Source organism: Prionailurus bengalensis, chromosome C1 (assembly GCF_016509475.1).
Source record: "Prionailurus bengalensis isolate Pbe53 chromosome C1, Fcat_Pben_1.1_paternal_pri, whole genome shotgun sequence".
NCBI classification, from domain to species: Eukaryota; Metazoa; Chordata; class Mammalia; order Carnivora; family Felidae; genus Prionailurus; species Prionailurus bengalensis.
This window is the reverse complement of record NC_057345.1, coordinates 219,966,376-219,982,558: the sequence shown is the minus strand read 5'-3', so window position 1 is coordinate 219,982,558 and position 16,183 is coordinate 219,966,376. Positions and strand designations below refer to the sequence as shown.

At 64.5% G+C, this 16,183-nt stretch overlaps 1 protein-coding gene across 2 annotated transcripts in view; it reads right to left on the bottom strand.

The window, feature by feature from the left end:
• KLHL30 (kelch like family member 30) overlaps window positions 1–12,736 on the bottom strand; it is a 29,872-nt gene extending 17,136 nt beyond the window's left edge. Inside the window, exons 1-8 of one of the 2 annotated variants that reach the window (XR_006296967.1) lie at window positions 12,665–12,736; window positions 9,957–10,788; window positions 8,570–8,702; window positions 6,768–6,854; window positions 5,870–6,025; window positions 5,003–5,191; window positions 3,947–4,092; window positions 1,784–2,584 (exon numbers count right to left, since the gene is read on the bottom strand). Coding sequence is in view for 1 of the 2 variants with exons in the window: in XM_043578329.1 (XP_043434264.1) it covers window positions 2,333–2,584; window positions 3,947–4,092; window positions 5,003–5,191; window positions 5,870–6,025; window positions 6,768–6,854; window positions 8,570–8,702; window positions 9,957–10,730 (1,737 nt within the window). In the remaining variant the exon portion in view is untranslated. Of the gene's footprint in view, window positions 1–1,484; window positions 2,585–3,946; window positions 4,093–5,002; window positions 5,192–5,869; window positions 6,026–6,767; window positions 6,855–8,569; window positions 8,703–9,956; window positions 10,789–12,664 lie in introns of those variants that run through there. The other variant, XM_043578329.1, reaches the window with a different exon arrangement.
• Window positions 12,737–16,183: the final 3,447 nt, after the last annotated feature.

The window sequence follows — 16,183 nt, the reverse complement described above, 5'->3', positions numbered from 1 at the left end:
TCTGTGAGAAAGACAAGTGTGCACCCGCCCGGCAGACGTGAGCTCTTTGGGGCAGGACAGGTGCTCTCACTCCTGTGGGCCTGAGAGTTTGGTGGGCTTTTGCACATGTCCCAAGGTTATCCGTTCTCCTTTCTGGAAGTCCATACTGGCCCCCAAACCGATGTGTCCTTGTTTTCCAAGGAAGAGAAGAAGATGGCTTGGGTTGCTCTGCAGACGTTCCTCGTGCGAATGTATGTTAGTGTCTGTCTCCCGTGAGGATCCCTTGAGTGTTCAGTTCCTGTGAGGCAAATCCGTTTGCCCATCCTGGTGCCCTGTCTCCATCTGCTCTCTGCCAGTGGCCCGTTTTCCCTCTGATTCTGGTTGGATCTGGCCAGTGGGAGGCACCGGCAGGAGTCCGGGAGGCAGGAAAGAGAGTGAGGTCGGGGTATCTGTCCTGCCACTTGGTCCCCTCTGGGCCACAAGGGACAGTGGTACAGGTTGCGTTCCTTTAGCAAAGGCCCCAGACCCTTGGCACCTCCCTCCCTCCAGCTGGAGGTTGTGGCTGCTCCTTCCCACGTCCCCGGGGGGAGAGGGCAGGTGACAGCTCCCCACTGTTGCTGGACCCCCCCGCTGGGAGCCTCTCCAGCCTGCCTACGCCTTGGAAGTAACCCTTTGTGAAAACGTCCCCCATTACTCGATTCCAAGAGTCATCTGTTTCCTCCTGTGACCCTGAAGGACACGATGGGCCTGACCCAGGTGCTCCGTGTAGGGGCAGCGCAGCTGATCAGATGAGGGGCGGTCTGGCACCAGCGGGCCGAGGACCGGGCCCTGGAGTGGGATGTGCGCCCCCACCCCAGGTGCCTCCCCGCATCGCCATGAGGTGTGCGGGAGCAGAAGCGGGCCTTATTCTAAGATACCGCCTTCCGACTACCTAATTGTGATTTAAAAAAAAAAGAAGTCCATTTGACATGTTGAGTCTTTGTTTTGAAAGAGTGCGTGGTTGTCTTCAATAACTGTTCAGAAAACATTTCAGAAGATTTTCGTGTGGAGAGACTCCAGGGTGCCAGAACCTTCGTCTTCATTTGCATCCGCTCCGAAGGAGCAGGACCCCCAGCTCTGAGGACACCCGGTGAGCTGGTGGAGCTCCGCCTAAGCCCTGGGAGACACATTCAATCCTCCCACGAGAAGTGGGCATGAGAGACCAGGTCTGGGAGCAAAGTGGACGTGGAGGGACCCAGGGATTCCTTCCTCAGAACCCAGGGATGTCAGAGGCCCCTCTCGTCCCCAGTGGGTTTCAAAGAAGAGGAAACCCAGGGGGCGCCTGGGGGGCTCCGTCGGTGAAGCGTCCAACTTCAGCTCAGGTCACGATCTCGTGGTTCATGAGTTCGAGCCCCACGTCGGGCTCCGGGCTGACAGCTCAGAGCCTGAATCCTGCCTCAGATTCTACGTCTCCCTCTCTCTCTGCCCCTCCCATACTTGTACTCTGTCTCTCTCTCTCTCAAAAATAAATGAAAAAAAAAATTTTTTTTAATTTAAAAGAAGAGAAAACCCAGGTCCAGAGGGAGGTGTGGGCTCCCCAGACCTCAGACAGTCAGTGCCAGGGCTGGAGCCAGGCTGGACCTAGGACCCCGACTTGTAGTCCTGGGTCCCTTGATGAAGCTTGTGACCAAGGGGGAGGGCCACTGAGCACCCGGTGAGACTCCTTCAGTGCGATACCTTGTTAAGGACCAGTGGGAAGGAGCAGGGAGGCTTGAACCAGTTCTGCGTGGGACCCCGGTCAGACCCAAGGCGCCCTGGGGCAGACCCTGACACTGGCAGAGGACCCTCTCTCCCGGGCCCCATGCCCGGCCTCCTCCCTTCTCGGTGCCCCACGGATGCTGAGCCTGAGGCCCAGAGACGGGCAGCTGCCGGCTGCGGTCACACAGCTGCGGGCCAGGCGGCGGCAGGCCCACAGACGCCTGGCGTAGACCCCGCCCCGGGATCCTTCGCTCTGTGATGCGGCTTCCAGAAGCCACGGCCGGACACACGGCTGGGGGCGGCAGCATTTGGAGAGCGCGGGGGCCCTCCCTGTGCTTCCCTGGGCCCCTCGGCTCCTTTGAGGCCTCAGACGCCCCGTGGGCAGGACGGCCGCTTCTCGCCTCCGTGCGGGCAGCCAGAGTCCAAAGCCCTGCCGCTGGTCAGCTCAGAGCCGGGGTGGCGGCTGCGGTGTCCTCTGATGTCCCTGGTGGCCCGAGCCCTGGGGGGCCCGGCAGCACCAGCTGAACAGACAGGCAGCACGCGAAGGGGGGCTGTCCCCTGGGTGGGTGGCTCAGCCGCCACCCCCACCCCCACCCCCCGTCCGACCCAGAGCTGCTCAGTGCTCCTGGGTGGGGCTGAAGGGCTGGGTCCACTTGGACACGTCCAGGAAGACGGTGGAGGCCCCGTGGTAGAGCCAGAGGCGGGGCAGGGCGCCGTGGTGGGTCCAGGTGTCCCGCCCGCGGTCGTAGACCTCCATCTCCACGTGGTAGTCGCCATCCACACCCTGCCAGCGGCCCCCCGTCACATACAGCGTGTCACCCAGCGGCACCAACGCACCGTTCTCGTGCAGGCTGTGCAGGGACTGCACCTGTGGGTGGGCAGCGGTCAGTGCCCAGCGGGTGGGCGGGCGGGCGGGGATGGTGGCCAGAGTGCCCTTGGGGCGGGACACGGGGGACACGCAGGGAGGACGGCCACCACCCTGTCCAGGACACCGGCACACCTGCTACCTGGGACCTCACCCAGACTCCCTGTAACTCCCCCCGGGACCCTCAGACTGCCCCGCCCGTGCTCTCTCTCCGGCCCACATCGCCCAGGATGATGTCCCCGGGCCCCTTGGTCACCTAGGCCCAAAGTCACTCATATCTGAAGTCAGGGTGTTAGAGACCCTGGGAGCTGCCTCCCAGCACGTTCTGGGCCGGGCCTCTGATTCATGGCTGCTCTCTTGGAGGCGACGGGTGGGTGGGGCCCCAGGGGTGCCCTGGACAGGGCTCGTGAGGCCAGAGAGACGAGGGCCCTTGTGGAGGAGCCCAGGGTGGGCGGGAGGGAAAAGGCCCATCTGTGGCCTCCACACGAGGACGATGGGCAGCCACCCCGGGCCGGGACAGGGAGAGGCAGAGCCCTTCGTGGCCGGGATGCCCCCAGATCGGTGGCCTGGGCCGTGACCCAGCTGGGAGGCCCCAGAAAGAAAGCGCCTGCCTGGCAGGGCCCACCCTGCACCTGTTTTGCACTGTAATGGGGGCCTCCGGTCAGCTGAGCTCTGATGCCAGGGGACAGCTGCGGGCAGCAGGAGGGCAGGGGCCCTGCTGTCACCCGGCCGGCCCGCCCAACCCTCCTGAGGTGGCCGCAGGAGGCCGTGCCACCTCCTCGGGCCTCCGGGGATCAAGGACCTCAAGGCAGGTGCGGTGGGCCTAGGGTGTCCTGCTGGGGCTGAGGCCGCCATGGCTCTGGGCACCGCCCCTCCTCTTTCTCCAGAAAGAACACAGAGAAAGGCCGGGGCTTGAGATGCCCAGCAGCTGCTCTCTCCCTGGGCCCCGAGGCAGAAGAGGAGGGGGCAGCAAGGAGGGAAGCGGGGCACCGAGGAGCTGGCTGTTCCCAGCTTAGCCGCAGCCAAGGGATCCCCGTCCCTGCACCCCCGTGGGTGGGGGACGCCCTCCCTCCCGGGCCTGGCCCGCACCAGGACAGCCACGGCCGTCCCTGAAGCACCTCTGGCTGAGCCTGGATTGGCTCCCCGAGAAGAACAGACCACCCCGTGCTGGGGACGGAGCACCCATGGTGACCGGGAGCCCCCGGTCCTGGGCTTTCCTGTCCCGGAATCCGGGCCCCTTACCTCCCTTCACGGTCAGCCCCCCGTGGTGACACCCCCCAGCCCCACCGTCCCCAGGCCCGCTCTCATGGTGTCGAGAGTCTTGGGGGGTGGGGTGTTGCCCTGGGAGGTGAGGCTGAGGCCCACCTTCTGCCACAGGTTGGCCCCGGGGTCGTACATGTAGACCTTCTTGGTGTTGTCACCGACCAGGTAGAGAGTCCCCTGCAGTGCGGCGCAGCGGGGCGAGGACAGGTACTTGGGGAGGAAGGGCGAGGCGATCACGCTCCACGAGTCTGCAGGGACACGGCACCAAGCCCACTTTCACCAGGGCGGCCGCTCCCCGGGTCCCGGAGACCTCCTGCGGGGCGTGGACCCCGCTGCCCTCTCCTTCCGGAGCCCCGCTCTCCCTCTGGGGGCGGGGCTCCGCAGAGTTTTGTCCTCAGGTCCGCAGGAGGGGCTCGAGGGCTTTCGGAGGCCTTGGCCTGGCTGCCGCCCCCACCCCCCACCATCCCGCCTGGGCCCCGGGGCCTCTGCCTCTTTCCCACCCGGTCGGCCGAGTCTGGGGGTCCCACCTGACCCTGGGATCCTCCTCACACTCACCCTACAAAACGGGTCCTATTATCATCTCCACCACCCAGAGGACAGAACGGAGGGTGAGAGCCAGGGCCAGGAAGACCACCGAGCCAGAGGGAGCCCAGCTGGGGCCCAAACCCTGGCACGGAGTCCAGAGCCCAAGCGGGCGCCGCCAGGACTTGTGGGTCCGGGCCACCGCTCCTGGCCCATGAGGCCAGCTCCGGGCAGACGCAGCGGCCGGGCAGCATCCAGGGCCTGGAGATGGGCTCCCCACCACCTAGCCCCCCGCCCCCAAGCCTCTCGACTGGCACGGGGCGGTGTCTCCGTGCGGGCTACCCACCCCCTCGGTTCCCTGACCCCCCCCCGGGGCCCCCGCCTTCCTCCGCTGTCACACCCACCCCTTGGTGGGGCTGTGACCGTTTGTTAGAGGCCTCTGGCTGCCTGCTCCCTGCGCCCCTGGCCCCGCCGTCCCCGGGGTCCCCGCCCTCTGGCTCGCCGAGATGGGACTGTGGCCTGCAGGGGGGCCTGTGGCTGCCTGCCTATGTCCCCTGCCGCTCGCCCCACCCCCCACCCACAGCCACGCAAGGAGTGTCCCGGCGTGGCCGGGCGCCTGGGTCCCGTGCCCCCTACCTGTGACAGGGTTGTAACACTGCAGGGCCAGGGCGTTATATTTGCAGGCGCTGGAGCCCACCAGGTACAGCCTGCCCTGGCAGCCGGCCGCGGAGAAGTTGCTGACGTACTTGAGGGCCGGGCTGATGGGCGTCCAGGTGTCTGTGTAAGGGTCGTAGCTCTCCACCTCCACCACGTCCAGAGTGGTCCCTGTCGGGCCGGGAGGGGGTCAGGGCCGCAAGAGGCGAGGGGCAAGGGAAAGTTCCCGAAAATGCAGGCCTGGGGGCTTCTCGGAGGCGGCGGGGAGCATCCCGGGAGGGGAAGGGCTTGGCCTCGCGAGGCGGGTGACTTACCCCATTTCACAGAGAGGGAACCGAGGCTCCGAGGGGCGAGGACACTTGCCCCGGGCCATACCGTCAAGCGGCGTGGGCACCTGGACCCAGGGACCCTCGACTCCAGACTGCACGGGGGGGGGGGGGGGGGGGGGCGGGGAGGGGGCGAGGCCACTCCTATTTGCCCCCGCCTGCCCCGGGCTCAGGAACTGTGTGGGCCCTCTGCTCTGGGGCCTGGCTGCTGGGCCAGGACAGGCGGGGCACTTAGGAGGGGCCTCAGGACCGCTTTGTCACCTACAGAGGCCTTGGGACACTCTTGCTCTCGGCCACAGTCTTTGTCTTTTCCAATATTTATCTACCTGTAAGGGTCCCTGGGGTGACTCCTTGTCACAGCTCTGGAGGGTAGGAGGGACGAGGCGGGCCTCAGTGCTCAGGCTGGGGGCGTGGTGGAATCAAAGGTGACAGCCAAGGCGGGAGGACCACTATGGGTCTCGTCACCCCAGGGACTTCACGGAGCAGGAGGTGGCCCCGGGGAGGACGGAGAGGGAGGCCTTACCGCCGATGGCATAGATCTCCCCGTTGAGCGCCACACTGGCGTGGTTCGTGCGGGCCTTCAGCATGGGTGTCACTGGCTTCCAGGCTGCCTCCTTCAGAGGGAAGCACCAGGCCTGGGTGGTTGACCAGGTGTCTGTCTTGGTGCCCCGGGAGCCACCTGCAGGAGAGAGCTCTGAGGGGGTCAGGCGCCCGCCAGCCTGGGGTCCCCAGGCCAGTGGGTGCTGGCTACCAAGGGTCCGGTGTCCTCCCCACGAGGGGCCTGGGCATGGGGCGGGACGGGGGGTGGCGCAGTCCAGCTGTGTGACTTGGACGGATTGCTCCAGGCCCCGTAAGTAGGGGAGACGAGATCAGTGGTTTCAGACCTTCAGCCGTGAAAGCTGTTTCCCCAACCAAATTAAAATAGATTTTTTTTAGTGTTTATTTATTTTTGAGAGACAGAGAGACAGAGCGTGAACAGGGGAGGGGCAGAGAGAGAGGGAGACAGAATCCAAAGCAGGCTCCAGGCTCTGAGCTGTCAACGCGGGGCTCGAACCCACGAACCGCGAGACCGTGACCTGAGCCGAAGTCGGGCGCTTCGCCGACTGAGCCATCTAGGCGCCCCTCCCCAACCAACTTTTAGACGGGCCCCCAACTTCTAAGACGGACAAGAACAGAGTGACCCTCCTGCCCATCACACAGCTCCTTCCTAGCAAAGCCTCCCTGGGTCTCCGTCCGGCAGAACACGGAACGGTTCTTCGCACCCATGGCCCGTGGATTTTAAATCTCTTCGTGTTCACGTCGCGGGAGTGTCTGCGGGAGTGTTGACCGGACGGCCGGGGGCCCCGCGGGGGGAGGGGAGGGCTGCTTCTCACTGGCATCACCCCCACCAGCGACACCTGCCGGGAGCCGTGCCTGCCCACCTGTGACATAGACGGTATTGTTGAGTGCCGTCAGGGAGAAGCCCCACTTGTGGTAGTCGGGGAAGTCTGGGAGCGCCATCCACTTCTCTGGAGGAAGAGAGACAGGCAGGGGGGTCAGGGCGGCCGAGCTCTTTGCCTGCTGGGGCCCCCCTCGCCCCTCAGTGGGTGCAGGGATGTTCCCTCACGGGTGGGAGGAGCAAGGGGCGGGGGGCGACACCCCGGGCCCCCACGTGCCCCTGCCAGGCCTGGCTCTCGGCGGCCCCCTCCTCCCCACCCCGCCCCCTGGAGCCCGCCCGGCACCCGGACTGGACACAGGACTGCGGGAGGTGGCTCAGGCTCCAGAAGCTGGGTCTCGCCCTGACCCTGCAGGCGGCCTCACTGACCCCAAATGGACAATTTGGCCCCTGGGTTGGGTCCCTCCTCAGTCAGATGGGGTGACGGGTCAAAGCACCTGATCTCTGGTCACTAGGGGGTCTCTACGCAAGGGCATAGGAGATTGGACTCGGGCCTTACAGCAGGTAGTGTGAGTCCAAACCCTAGCTCTTGTGCACGGGCTGTGTGGCCTCGGGTGACCCACAGCCTCCGTCTCCTCCTCGGTAGCCTAGGGGTGATTCCCACCTCCCGGGGACTATCTCTGACCGCGTATATCTGTCACAGGGCACACGTGGTACCTGTTAGGATTACCATCAGCATGACTGAGGGACAGAGTAATTGCACCCACCTTGGACCCACCTTCAAGGAGCTACAGGAGGTAAACTGAGGCAAGAGATGAGAAAATGCTTTGGAAAGATAAAAATGAGATAGCGTGGGAATGTCCAAACGGACACATTCTGGGTGCTTGTGGAAGGCTCTGAGGGAGACCCAGGCCTCGGCAACGTCCCCTGGGAAGACACGCAGAATTCTGGGCCTTGCCGGGCACCTGCCCTCTGGGCAGGGACTGCGTGTCCCCCTGACTCATGTGTGTGTCACCCTGGGGTGGGGACTCTGCCCAGCAGTCACCAGGCCTCTGCCTGCCAGCGTGCCCCCCGCCGTCCTCCCTTGGCGTTGGAGGGACAGCTGCCCCCGGGCGGAGCCAGCAAAGCTCATCTCCTGACGTCAGCGCCCAAATCCCCTCTCGTCAGCCCCTGACCTGGGCCAGCCGGCCTCACACTGCCTCCAGCCTGCCAGCTACTGATGGCTGTCGGTGGCTGGCGACTGGCCCAGCGGCCCCAGGACACCAGCCAACCCTCGTCGGAGCTCTTGGAAGAGCTTCCCAGGGCCAACGTGGCCCCTGCAGAGACCCCGCCGGTGATGGGGCCCCGGGCAGGAGGGGCCAAGTCCCTGCTCTCTGGGTCTGCTGCCCAACCACGTGAGGAGCCCATTTCACAGATGAGGTGAGGTGACCCACCCTAAGGCTGGAATTAGAACCTGTGTGAGCTGCCCTCGTCCCTGGGCTCTCACCCTCCAGGCCACCTGGACCCCGGCCGCCTGCCCTCCCCCTGGGGCTGGGGTTCCATTGGGCGCACAGGCCAGGGGCCATCCTCCCACGCGGCAGAAGCTTCTACCTTGGGCTCCGGGGCCCAAAAGACCAAAGCTGGGGGCTGGGGCCGGAGGGCTAGGAGGCCCCGGTGCCCCCACTGTCAGCCTCCCCTGCCCCCACCACGGCCTCTAGACTCTCCTGCAGCCCCCCACCCCCCGCCCCGCGAGGCCCCGGCACAGCAGGAGGTGGACTCGGCGGGCCCCTGCGCACCCCGCTCCCTCCACCTGCCAGGTGGACACGAGTGGCTGACGTCGGCCGCAGGGACAGCGTGAGGGGTACTCACTGGCCTTGGTGTTGTAGAAGGCGAAGTTCCTGCCGTGAGGGGCGGCTTCCTCGGCCCCCTCCTCATCCTCCAGTGCCCGCCCGCCCACAACCACCAGAACCTCCTGCAGCTTCTGCGGGAGGCCCGGCAGCGCCTGTGGGGCCGGGAAGGCTGGGTTAGAGAAGCAGGTGACCGTATTCCCCGTGCAAGGGGCCCCCGGGTGCTTTCGGGCCTCAGTGGCCTCTTCGGAGGCAGGACTTTGGTGGGGCAGCCGTGTCAGGGCACCTGTGTGGGGTGATGTGCGTTTGAGTGCGTGTGTGTGTGTGCATGTGTGTGTGCGTGTGCGAGCACATGTGCACACGCACATGGTTGCCACGGCCCCAGGGCTGAAGGCAAGCGCTCAGGACTGGGAGAGACGCGGGCCAGCAGGTGCATGTGTGCCCCAGACCTGGGAGCCGCTCCCTTCCAGAAGTCCCCACGTGCCTTCCAGAGGCGTCCCCGCACCCATCTTTGCAGCCAACCCGACTCTGTCCCCAGACCCTCCCCTGGGCGGGCGTGCCGCGTGCCGAACCGGGATGACCCTGGCCCGGCGGGAGATGCTGGAATGGTTCCACCTTTGTTGGTAAGAAGCCGCTGCCCGGAGCTCCGGGGCCCCCGGGGCCCTCCTGCCTCTCGGGCCCCTTCTACACAAGGCCCAGACTGCCCACTGCCAGCAGCTACAAGGCGACCGCCTAGTGGGGCGGGGCCCCGGGCCGGCCCGCTGTGCCCCGGGGGTGCCTGAGGATAGCACCCCACACCCTGACCCTGGCCTGAGCCGCATCTTTGTCCCCAGACTTGGCTCCTGAGGAGTCCTCCAGAGCCGGGCCCCGAGCAGGCTGCCAGCCGCAGACGGGCTCATCGGCTCTCTGTCGCAGGAACTGCCCTGCCTGCCACGCTCACTGCCTGGACGCCACGAATGCTCGAGAGCTTTCTAAGGGGCAGGAGGGGGCCTGCTGCTGTGCCCAAGCTGTGCGGTCTTCCCGGCTTGTTTTCCCTCCTCCCCAACTCCTACCCCTCCTCTAAGGCCCAGCTAGGACGCTGCCTCCTCCGGAGAGCCCTCCCTGACCGGCCACCCCTCCCAGGATGCCACCAGCCCAGCTTTGGCCTTCCCCATGCTGCCTCAGGTCCCTTTCCAGGCTTGTCGCAAGCTGTGGGTGCCGACCGGGGTTGTGAAAGATCACAAGACCTGGGTTCCCCTTCCCCTCACGTCCGGGGGCGGGGGGGCACACAGGGGCACGGGGCACCGAACAGAGGTGCGCTCACAGGTAATCAGCCCAAGGCAGGCAGAGTTGCGAGGTTCAGGGCGCCTGTCCCCAGCATCCCCTCCCAGGCGGGGTCTCCGGGGCTCCCCTCCCTGCCCCTTACTCGCCTCGTCGTGACCCTGCGACAGGGCCACCCGACACTCCTCCGAGCCCCGGATCAGCGGCTCCGTGGCCAGCAGGTGCTGCACGCGCGGCCTGGGCACGGCGTCCAGGCGCACCAGGCTGAGCAGCTCGGGCAGGTGGACGGCCCGGGCCTGAGGGTCGTGACGCGCCCAGCGCAGCAGGGCCTCCAGCCGGCTCTGGTCCGGCTGTACCTGCAGCAGCTCGCCGGCCAGGCAGGTGGCCAGCCGGTCCCGGGGCAGCTGCAGGAACTCGTCCTCCCGGGCCACGGCCTCGAAGTTCTCCCGCAGGAAGGCCCGGGCCTTGGCGGCCACGCCCGGCAGCCCCTGCTGCTCCCCAAACTCGCAGATGCCCAGGCAGTTGGTGGCGTCCAGCTGGTGCTGCAGGTAGCGGCCGCAGACCTTCTGCACGGCGGGGAAGTGCAGGCGGGCGGCCGCGCGCGTCAGCGCCTCCACGTTGCCCTGCGTGACGGTCAGCCGGCCCGTGTACACGAAGTCCACCAGCTGCCCCACCACGGCGGGCTCCACGTCCCGCAGCTCCACTCGCGCCGAGAAACTCTCGGCGAAGTTGCCCGCGAACATGGCGTGGAAGTAGGGGCTGCTCAGCGCCAGGAGGGCGCGGTGGCAGGGCAGCTCCCGGCCACCCACCAGCAGCGTGAGGTCGGCCAGCTTGGGCTGGGAGCGCAGCCGCTGCAGGCCGTCCAGCATGTCCTGGGCGTGCGAGGGCACGCGGAAGTCCAGGTCGTCCACGTTCCGCACCATGGCTGCCAGTGCCACCCGCTCACGGGGAAGAAGAGCCGGGCCCCACCCCCCCGAGACCCTGGGGAGAGAAGAGGGCAGGGTCAGCCGGGGCAGGGCGCGGTCCGTCCGCCTGCTCGTCCACCCGACTGGCCGGCCGGCCGACCGTCAGTCCTTTCTGTCTTCAACAAACACTGAGCGTCAGCGGTGTGCCGAGCGCCTGGCCCGGCGTCCCGCCTGATCCAGCCCCGTAGCCCTGCGAGGCAGGGCTCTGTGTTAGTCCCATTCTGCAGCGAGAAGGTTGAGGCTCAGAGAGGGCCCGAGGCCTAACCCTGGCCAGGCAATCAGGGCGGGACGAGGCCAGCAAGAGAGCCACGCCTTGACCCCTCCACAGCTCTGGGCTGCACGGAACAGACGCCTCCCCCCCACCCCCGGAGCATGGGGATGGGATCCCTGTGGCCCCCCCACGTCCAAGTGGCTTCCTCTCCTCCCAAATCGGACATTGCTGGGATGGTGATGAGAGTACTCGAGAGCTCCCCTGCCCCACCGATCCTCACTGTCCATAGGTAAGTGGAGTCTCGGGCTGCCGTGACCTTGCTGGGCGACCTTGGTCCCTGTTCTCTGGAGTGAAGATCCAGAGTCTGGGGGGGAGAGGGACTCCGTGTGCACCCTGACACAATGCTCCCCATGGCCAGGCCGCACGACAACCCTGTGAGGTCTGTGCTATTAGGATCCGGGTAAAGGTGGGGAGACGCAAGTCACTTGCCCCAGGTCACACAGCTAGGAGTGGGGGAGTCAGGCTCAGCCCATGCGCTGAACCCCCAGGTTACAGGTCCTGGGGTGTAGGTTGATAAAGACAAACACGACTGAGGGGAACATTCCGGAGAGCGATGTTTATATATCTGATTCGGCAAATCCACTTCTGGGCTTATTTAATTATGTGCATATATTCATTTATGTACCTCTGACATTTTACCCCGAGAAAGCTGCCCCAAATCTTGCCCAGCACTACCTACAACCAAAAATAGCGGCACCCCTGGGAAATGGTCTGTCCACCAGGGGGCGCCTTCCAGAGCCATAAATGGAAGGAGATCGACCAGACGTCTCCGCCGACCAAATGTTTGCTTCAATGTGTGATCAAAATAACGAACTCCGGGAAAGAGAAGTATGAACTGTGGGTGCCAAGGGGCGGGGGCCCTACCGAGCTCTGGTGCTGTGGCCGTGGCCGTGGCCATGGTGGGAGCCCAATGCCCTTCCCCTCCCCACACCAGTGCCCCAACAGAGCAGGGCAGTGCCCGGGAAGCTCACCTAGGGGACCTGGCTGGGCTCAAGCCTGGACAGGACAGGTCAGGGGCCCCGCCCAGCACCCGTCCTGCCTGACCCCCTTCCAGGGAGGTTCTCCAGCCCAGTGAGGACAGGCGATGAGCCCGCAGCCACTGTTCCCAGGCCTCACATTCCCATCATTATTGTGTCCCCTGTGGCCAGCTGCTACCGCCGCAGGGGCCACCTTCTCGTGGGGCTTTCGTTGGGTCTGCTGATGCCTGTGACCCTGTGGTCTCAGTACACACGGGTGGGAGCTTCTGGAGAGTCTCAGAGCCTCACCTTGGTGCCCGTCCAGGCCAGGAATGAGGAGGGCTGAGCGGACAGGACAGCAAAGGGCCTTAAGCCAGTTGTGGCCAGTGACTAGACACGGGTGTCCTGGCTGCCGTTGGAGGGTGTCACCTGGCGTCCCTGTTGCCCACCTCTCCGGCCAGGACACGGAGGGGAGTGTGACAGCTGAGACTTCACCGCAACCCAAGGGGCCCAGCTTGACCAGGTTGGGGGGTCTCTCTCCGACCCTGTGATCTCTGCACCGAGCAGACTATGTCACCATAGCCCACCCTCCCCTGCTGCTTCCTGCTGTACCTCCCACCTCCTGTTCCCGGGGCGCCCACCCTCCAGGGCCCCTTGGATCGTACCTCTCAGTCGGCCCCCGGACCTCTAAGAACTCAGGACGGAGAATAGGACTTCCCAGCCAGCGACAGGCACGGAGGGCCTGCTGGGCTGGGCTGGGCTGGGCTGGGCACCACGTGGGGACAGACAGAGGGGTATTTTTAGCTGCTGTCTGCACTGGGAGGGGGAGGGGAGGGAGGGAGAGGCCAAGGGGGGGGAGAGATCACACTCCTCCCAGGCCGTCTGTTCTGAAAGCCCACACTGGCCACGTCAGGAAGACTGAGGTCCCCCGGGCCCCGGAGGCCAGGACACGTAGCAGGAAGCATTCTAGGGGGACAGTGGAGCCTGTGTGAGGGACTCAGGGGCACATGGGGGCCCCAGCTCAGGGCCTGGGTGGCAGGAGGGCCTGGGAGGCGGGAGGGCCTGGGAGGTACTGGCTTCTCCAGTGGTCATTGACAGGCACCCCAGTGGCCTCTGTCCACCTCCCAGTGGGGGACAGTAAATATCACGCAGGCTCGTGAGCAAAGGCTTTCAGAACTCGGGGTCCAGGGTGGTGGTAGGGAAGTCTTTGGTGGTTAAAGTGGTGCCCGGAGAGGTAAGGAGGCATCCCTGAGTGCTCCGCCAGGCTGGCGACAGGGACGCTGGATCCAGAGGCTCCAGGTCATATCACGGCTTTGGCCTTGGGGCAGCCCCGGTGTCATCATGAGTTGTGAGAGCCAAAGATGGCTAAGAAATGGGGTCATCTAAAAATACAGCGGCGGCTTGCAGCCTCCCCTGCGGCTCTGTTCACGATGGTCCCCGGGGAATCCCTCAAGTCTGCTTCTCCGCTGGGCCCGGGACCTGGGCCACTGAGGCGGGGTCTCTGGACATCTCTCATGCCAGTGGTCAAAGCAGAACTTCCCAGCCAAGGACCCGCAGGTCCAGGGAGCCCGCGGCCTGGGGTGGCCAGGTGAGGGTCTGCCTGTCACCCCTCCTTCCTTCAGCCACCATTGTGCAGTGTGCGGGATGTGCGGGGTCGGGGGAGGGCCAAGTTCGCCAGAGGCCTCCTGCTACCTCCCTGGGACTGGCTTGCTGCTGTTACGGGGCAGAGAGGCCCAGGTGGCTCCCGGTGGGACAGCCCTCGCTCCTGGCAAAGTCAGGCAACTTCTCAAGGGTATCAGGGGATCGTGACAGCTTGATTCCTGGATGGATGACACCTGTGCTGCCAGCACAGCTGCTGGCCCTGCCACCTGCTGGGGAGAAGGTTGTGAGCTGGGGACCCCAGTCCCTGCTCTCACGATGCGTGCAGACTAGTTGAGAACTCAGTTGTTACACACATTACTGCCACGATTGACTAGCTAATCACCAGTCCTCAAGGTGCTCCCTACTCTGCTCACTCCTGCTTCCTGATTCCATGCTTCCCTCCCCAGCCCAGCCCTGCTAGGCCCAGCCTACCGCAGCCCAGTCCAGCCCAGCCCACCCCAGCCCAGTCCAGCCCAGCCCAGCCCAGCCCAGACCAGCCCAGTCCAGCCCAGCCCACCCCAGCCCAGTCCAGCCCAGCCCAGCCCAGCCCAGCCCAGTCCAGCCCAGCCCAGCCCAGCCCAGCCCACCCCAGCCCAGTCCAGCCCAGTCCAGCCCAGCCCAGTCCAGCCCAGTCCAGCCCAGTCCAGCCCAGCCCACCCCAGCCCAGCCCAGCCCACCGCAGCCCAGTCCAGCCCAGCCCAGCCCAGCCCAGCCCAGTCCAGCCCAGCCCACCCCAGCCCAGCCCAGCCCAGTCCAGCCCAGCCCACCCCAGCCCAGCCCAGCCCAGCCCAGTCCAGTCCAGCCCAGCCCAGCCCAGCCCACCCCAGCCCAGTCCAGCCCAGTCCAGCCCAGCCCAGTCCAGCCCAGTCCAGCCCAGTCCAGCCCAGCCCACCCCAGCCCAGCCCAGCCCACCGCAGCCCAGCCCAGCCCAGCCCAGCGCAGCCCAGTCCAGCCCACCCCAGCCCAGCCCAGCCCAGTCCAGCCCAGCCCACCCCAGCCCAGTCCAGCCCAGTCCAGTCCAGCCCAGCCCAGCTCCGCCTGGCTCTGCTCCTGCTTCAGATAGTCCCAGGATTTCCCCCAGCCTTCAGCGTCAGCCTCAAGTGGTTGCAGGGGGAAGGCGGGTACTCATGGATGTCTCTGGCTCTCACCTATCCGGGACCACCCTGGGGAGGCCACTGGACGGGGAACAGAGGGGTCAGTCTGCCCTCGTGCTTGCAGCCAGAACACGAAGGGTTAACGTGCACCAAACCGAGCTGGAGGAAATGAGGACAGGGTATTCCGATGACAGGTCCCCCTCACAGGGAGCTGCCTCCCCTCGGGCACAGCTCTGTGCTGTGCCAAGAACGGAGGCCTTACAGGGACTCACGGAGAGGAGACTCAGCCCCTCACATGACAGGTCGGTTTGGGAAACCCGATACCAGGAGCTCAAAACAGATCTTTATCAACAGGTTGCTCCTGAGTGGTGCGGTTCTTAAAAATATGCTGCTTGTTTCTTTTTTATGATGATAAAAATAACACATGTTCATTGCAGAACGTTTGGAAAACGCAGAAAAATGTGAAGCAGCAAAGGACTGTCCCCATTAACACACGGGAATCTTCCCTTCCAGCCTTACACTTGTTGACGGTAGAATGGCCCCACGTGTGTGTGTGTGTGTGTGTGTGTGTGTCCTGTTTTATCATTTTATGTTACATCTCGAGTATTTCCGATGTGGTCAGTCTTTGGCAAGAGGATCTTCAAATTTCACCACACTGTGGATATATCACACTTCAAGAATTTGAAGTGACCTCTCGTCACTTCTATTACTGGACGTGCGGGCTGTGTCATCTCAGACTGCGGTGACCAATATGGTGCCACCTCTGTGTCTCTTTCCCCGGGACAGATTCAGAGTGTGAGATTACCAAGTCAACACACGTGATCATCTTTCCAGCTCGATGCACCTACCAGAGAGTGGTCCGGGATGGGCGGCTGAGGCACTGTCTCCAGCAGGAGGTAACACGGTCCCATACACTTGGCCCAGCACCGTCAGGCTGTGAAAGCCATCCCAGCGCACCTGACCCACCCACGCCTCTTTGGGTGTCTTACATCTCCACTGGCTTACCGTGTCTATTTTTCCATCTGGGATTTATTTTGGGAATGGGGTGCCGTAAGGTCATGTTCCCCTCTCCCCCAAGTAGTTTACCAACACTCTCAGGACTATTACTGACGGTGCCTCCTTTCCCCCACGGATGTGCTGTGGCGTCTTTATCTTAGGGCAATGTTTTCTGTGTGCAGTATCTCAGCTTTCTCCGTTGTGGTCTATTGACCTGAGTGAAGCGTATCTTGGGGTTAGAACCACCTGGTTGGTGGACTTGGGCTCTATAATATGATGTCTTCATATCCGAAATGTAAGCCTCTCCATCACCCTTCCCCGTAAGTCTTCTTGTGTATTGTTGTTAGTTACCTGTGGCTGCATGACAAATGGCCCTAAAACCTGGTGTCTTAAGACAACAAACACGCGATCCCACGCAGCCTCATGGCCCTGGGGCACTTGAGCAGGTGCCTC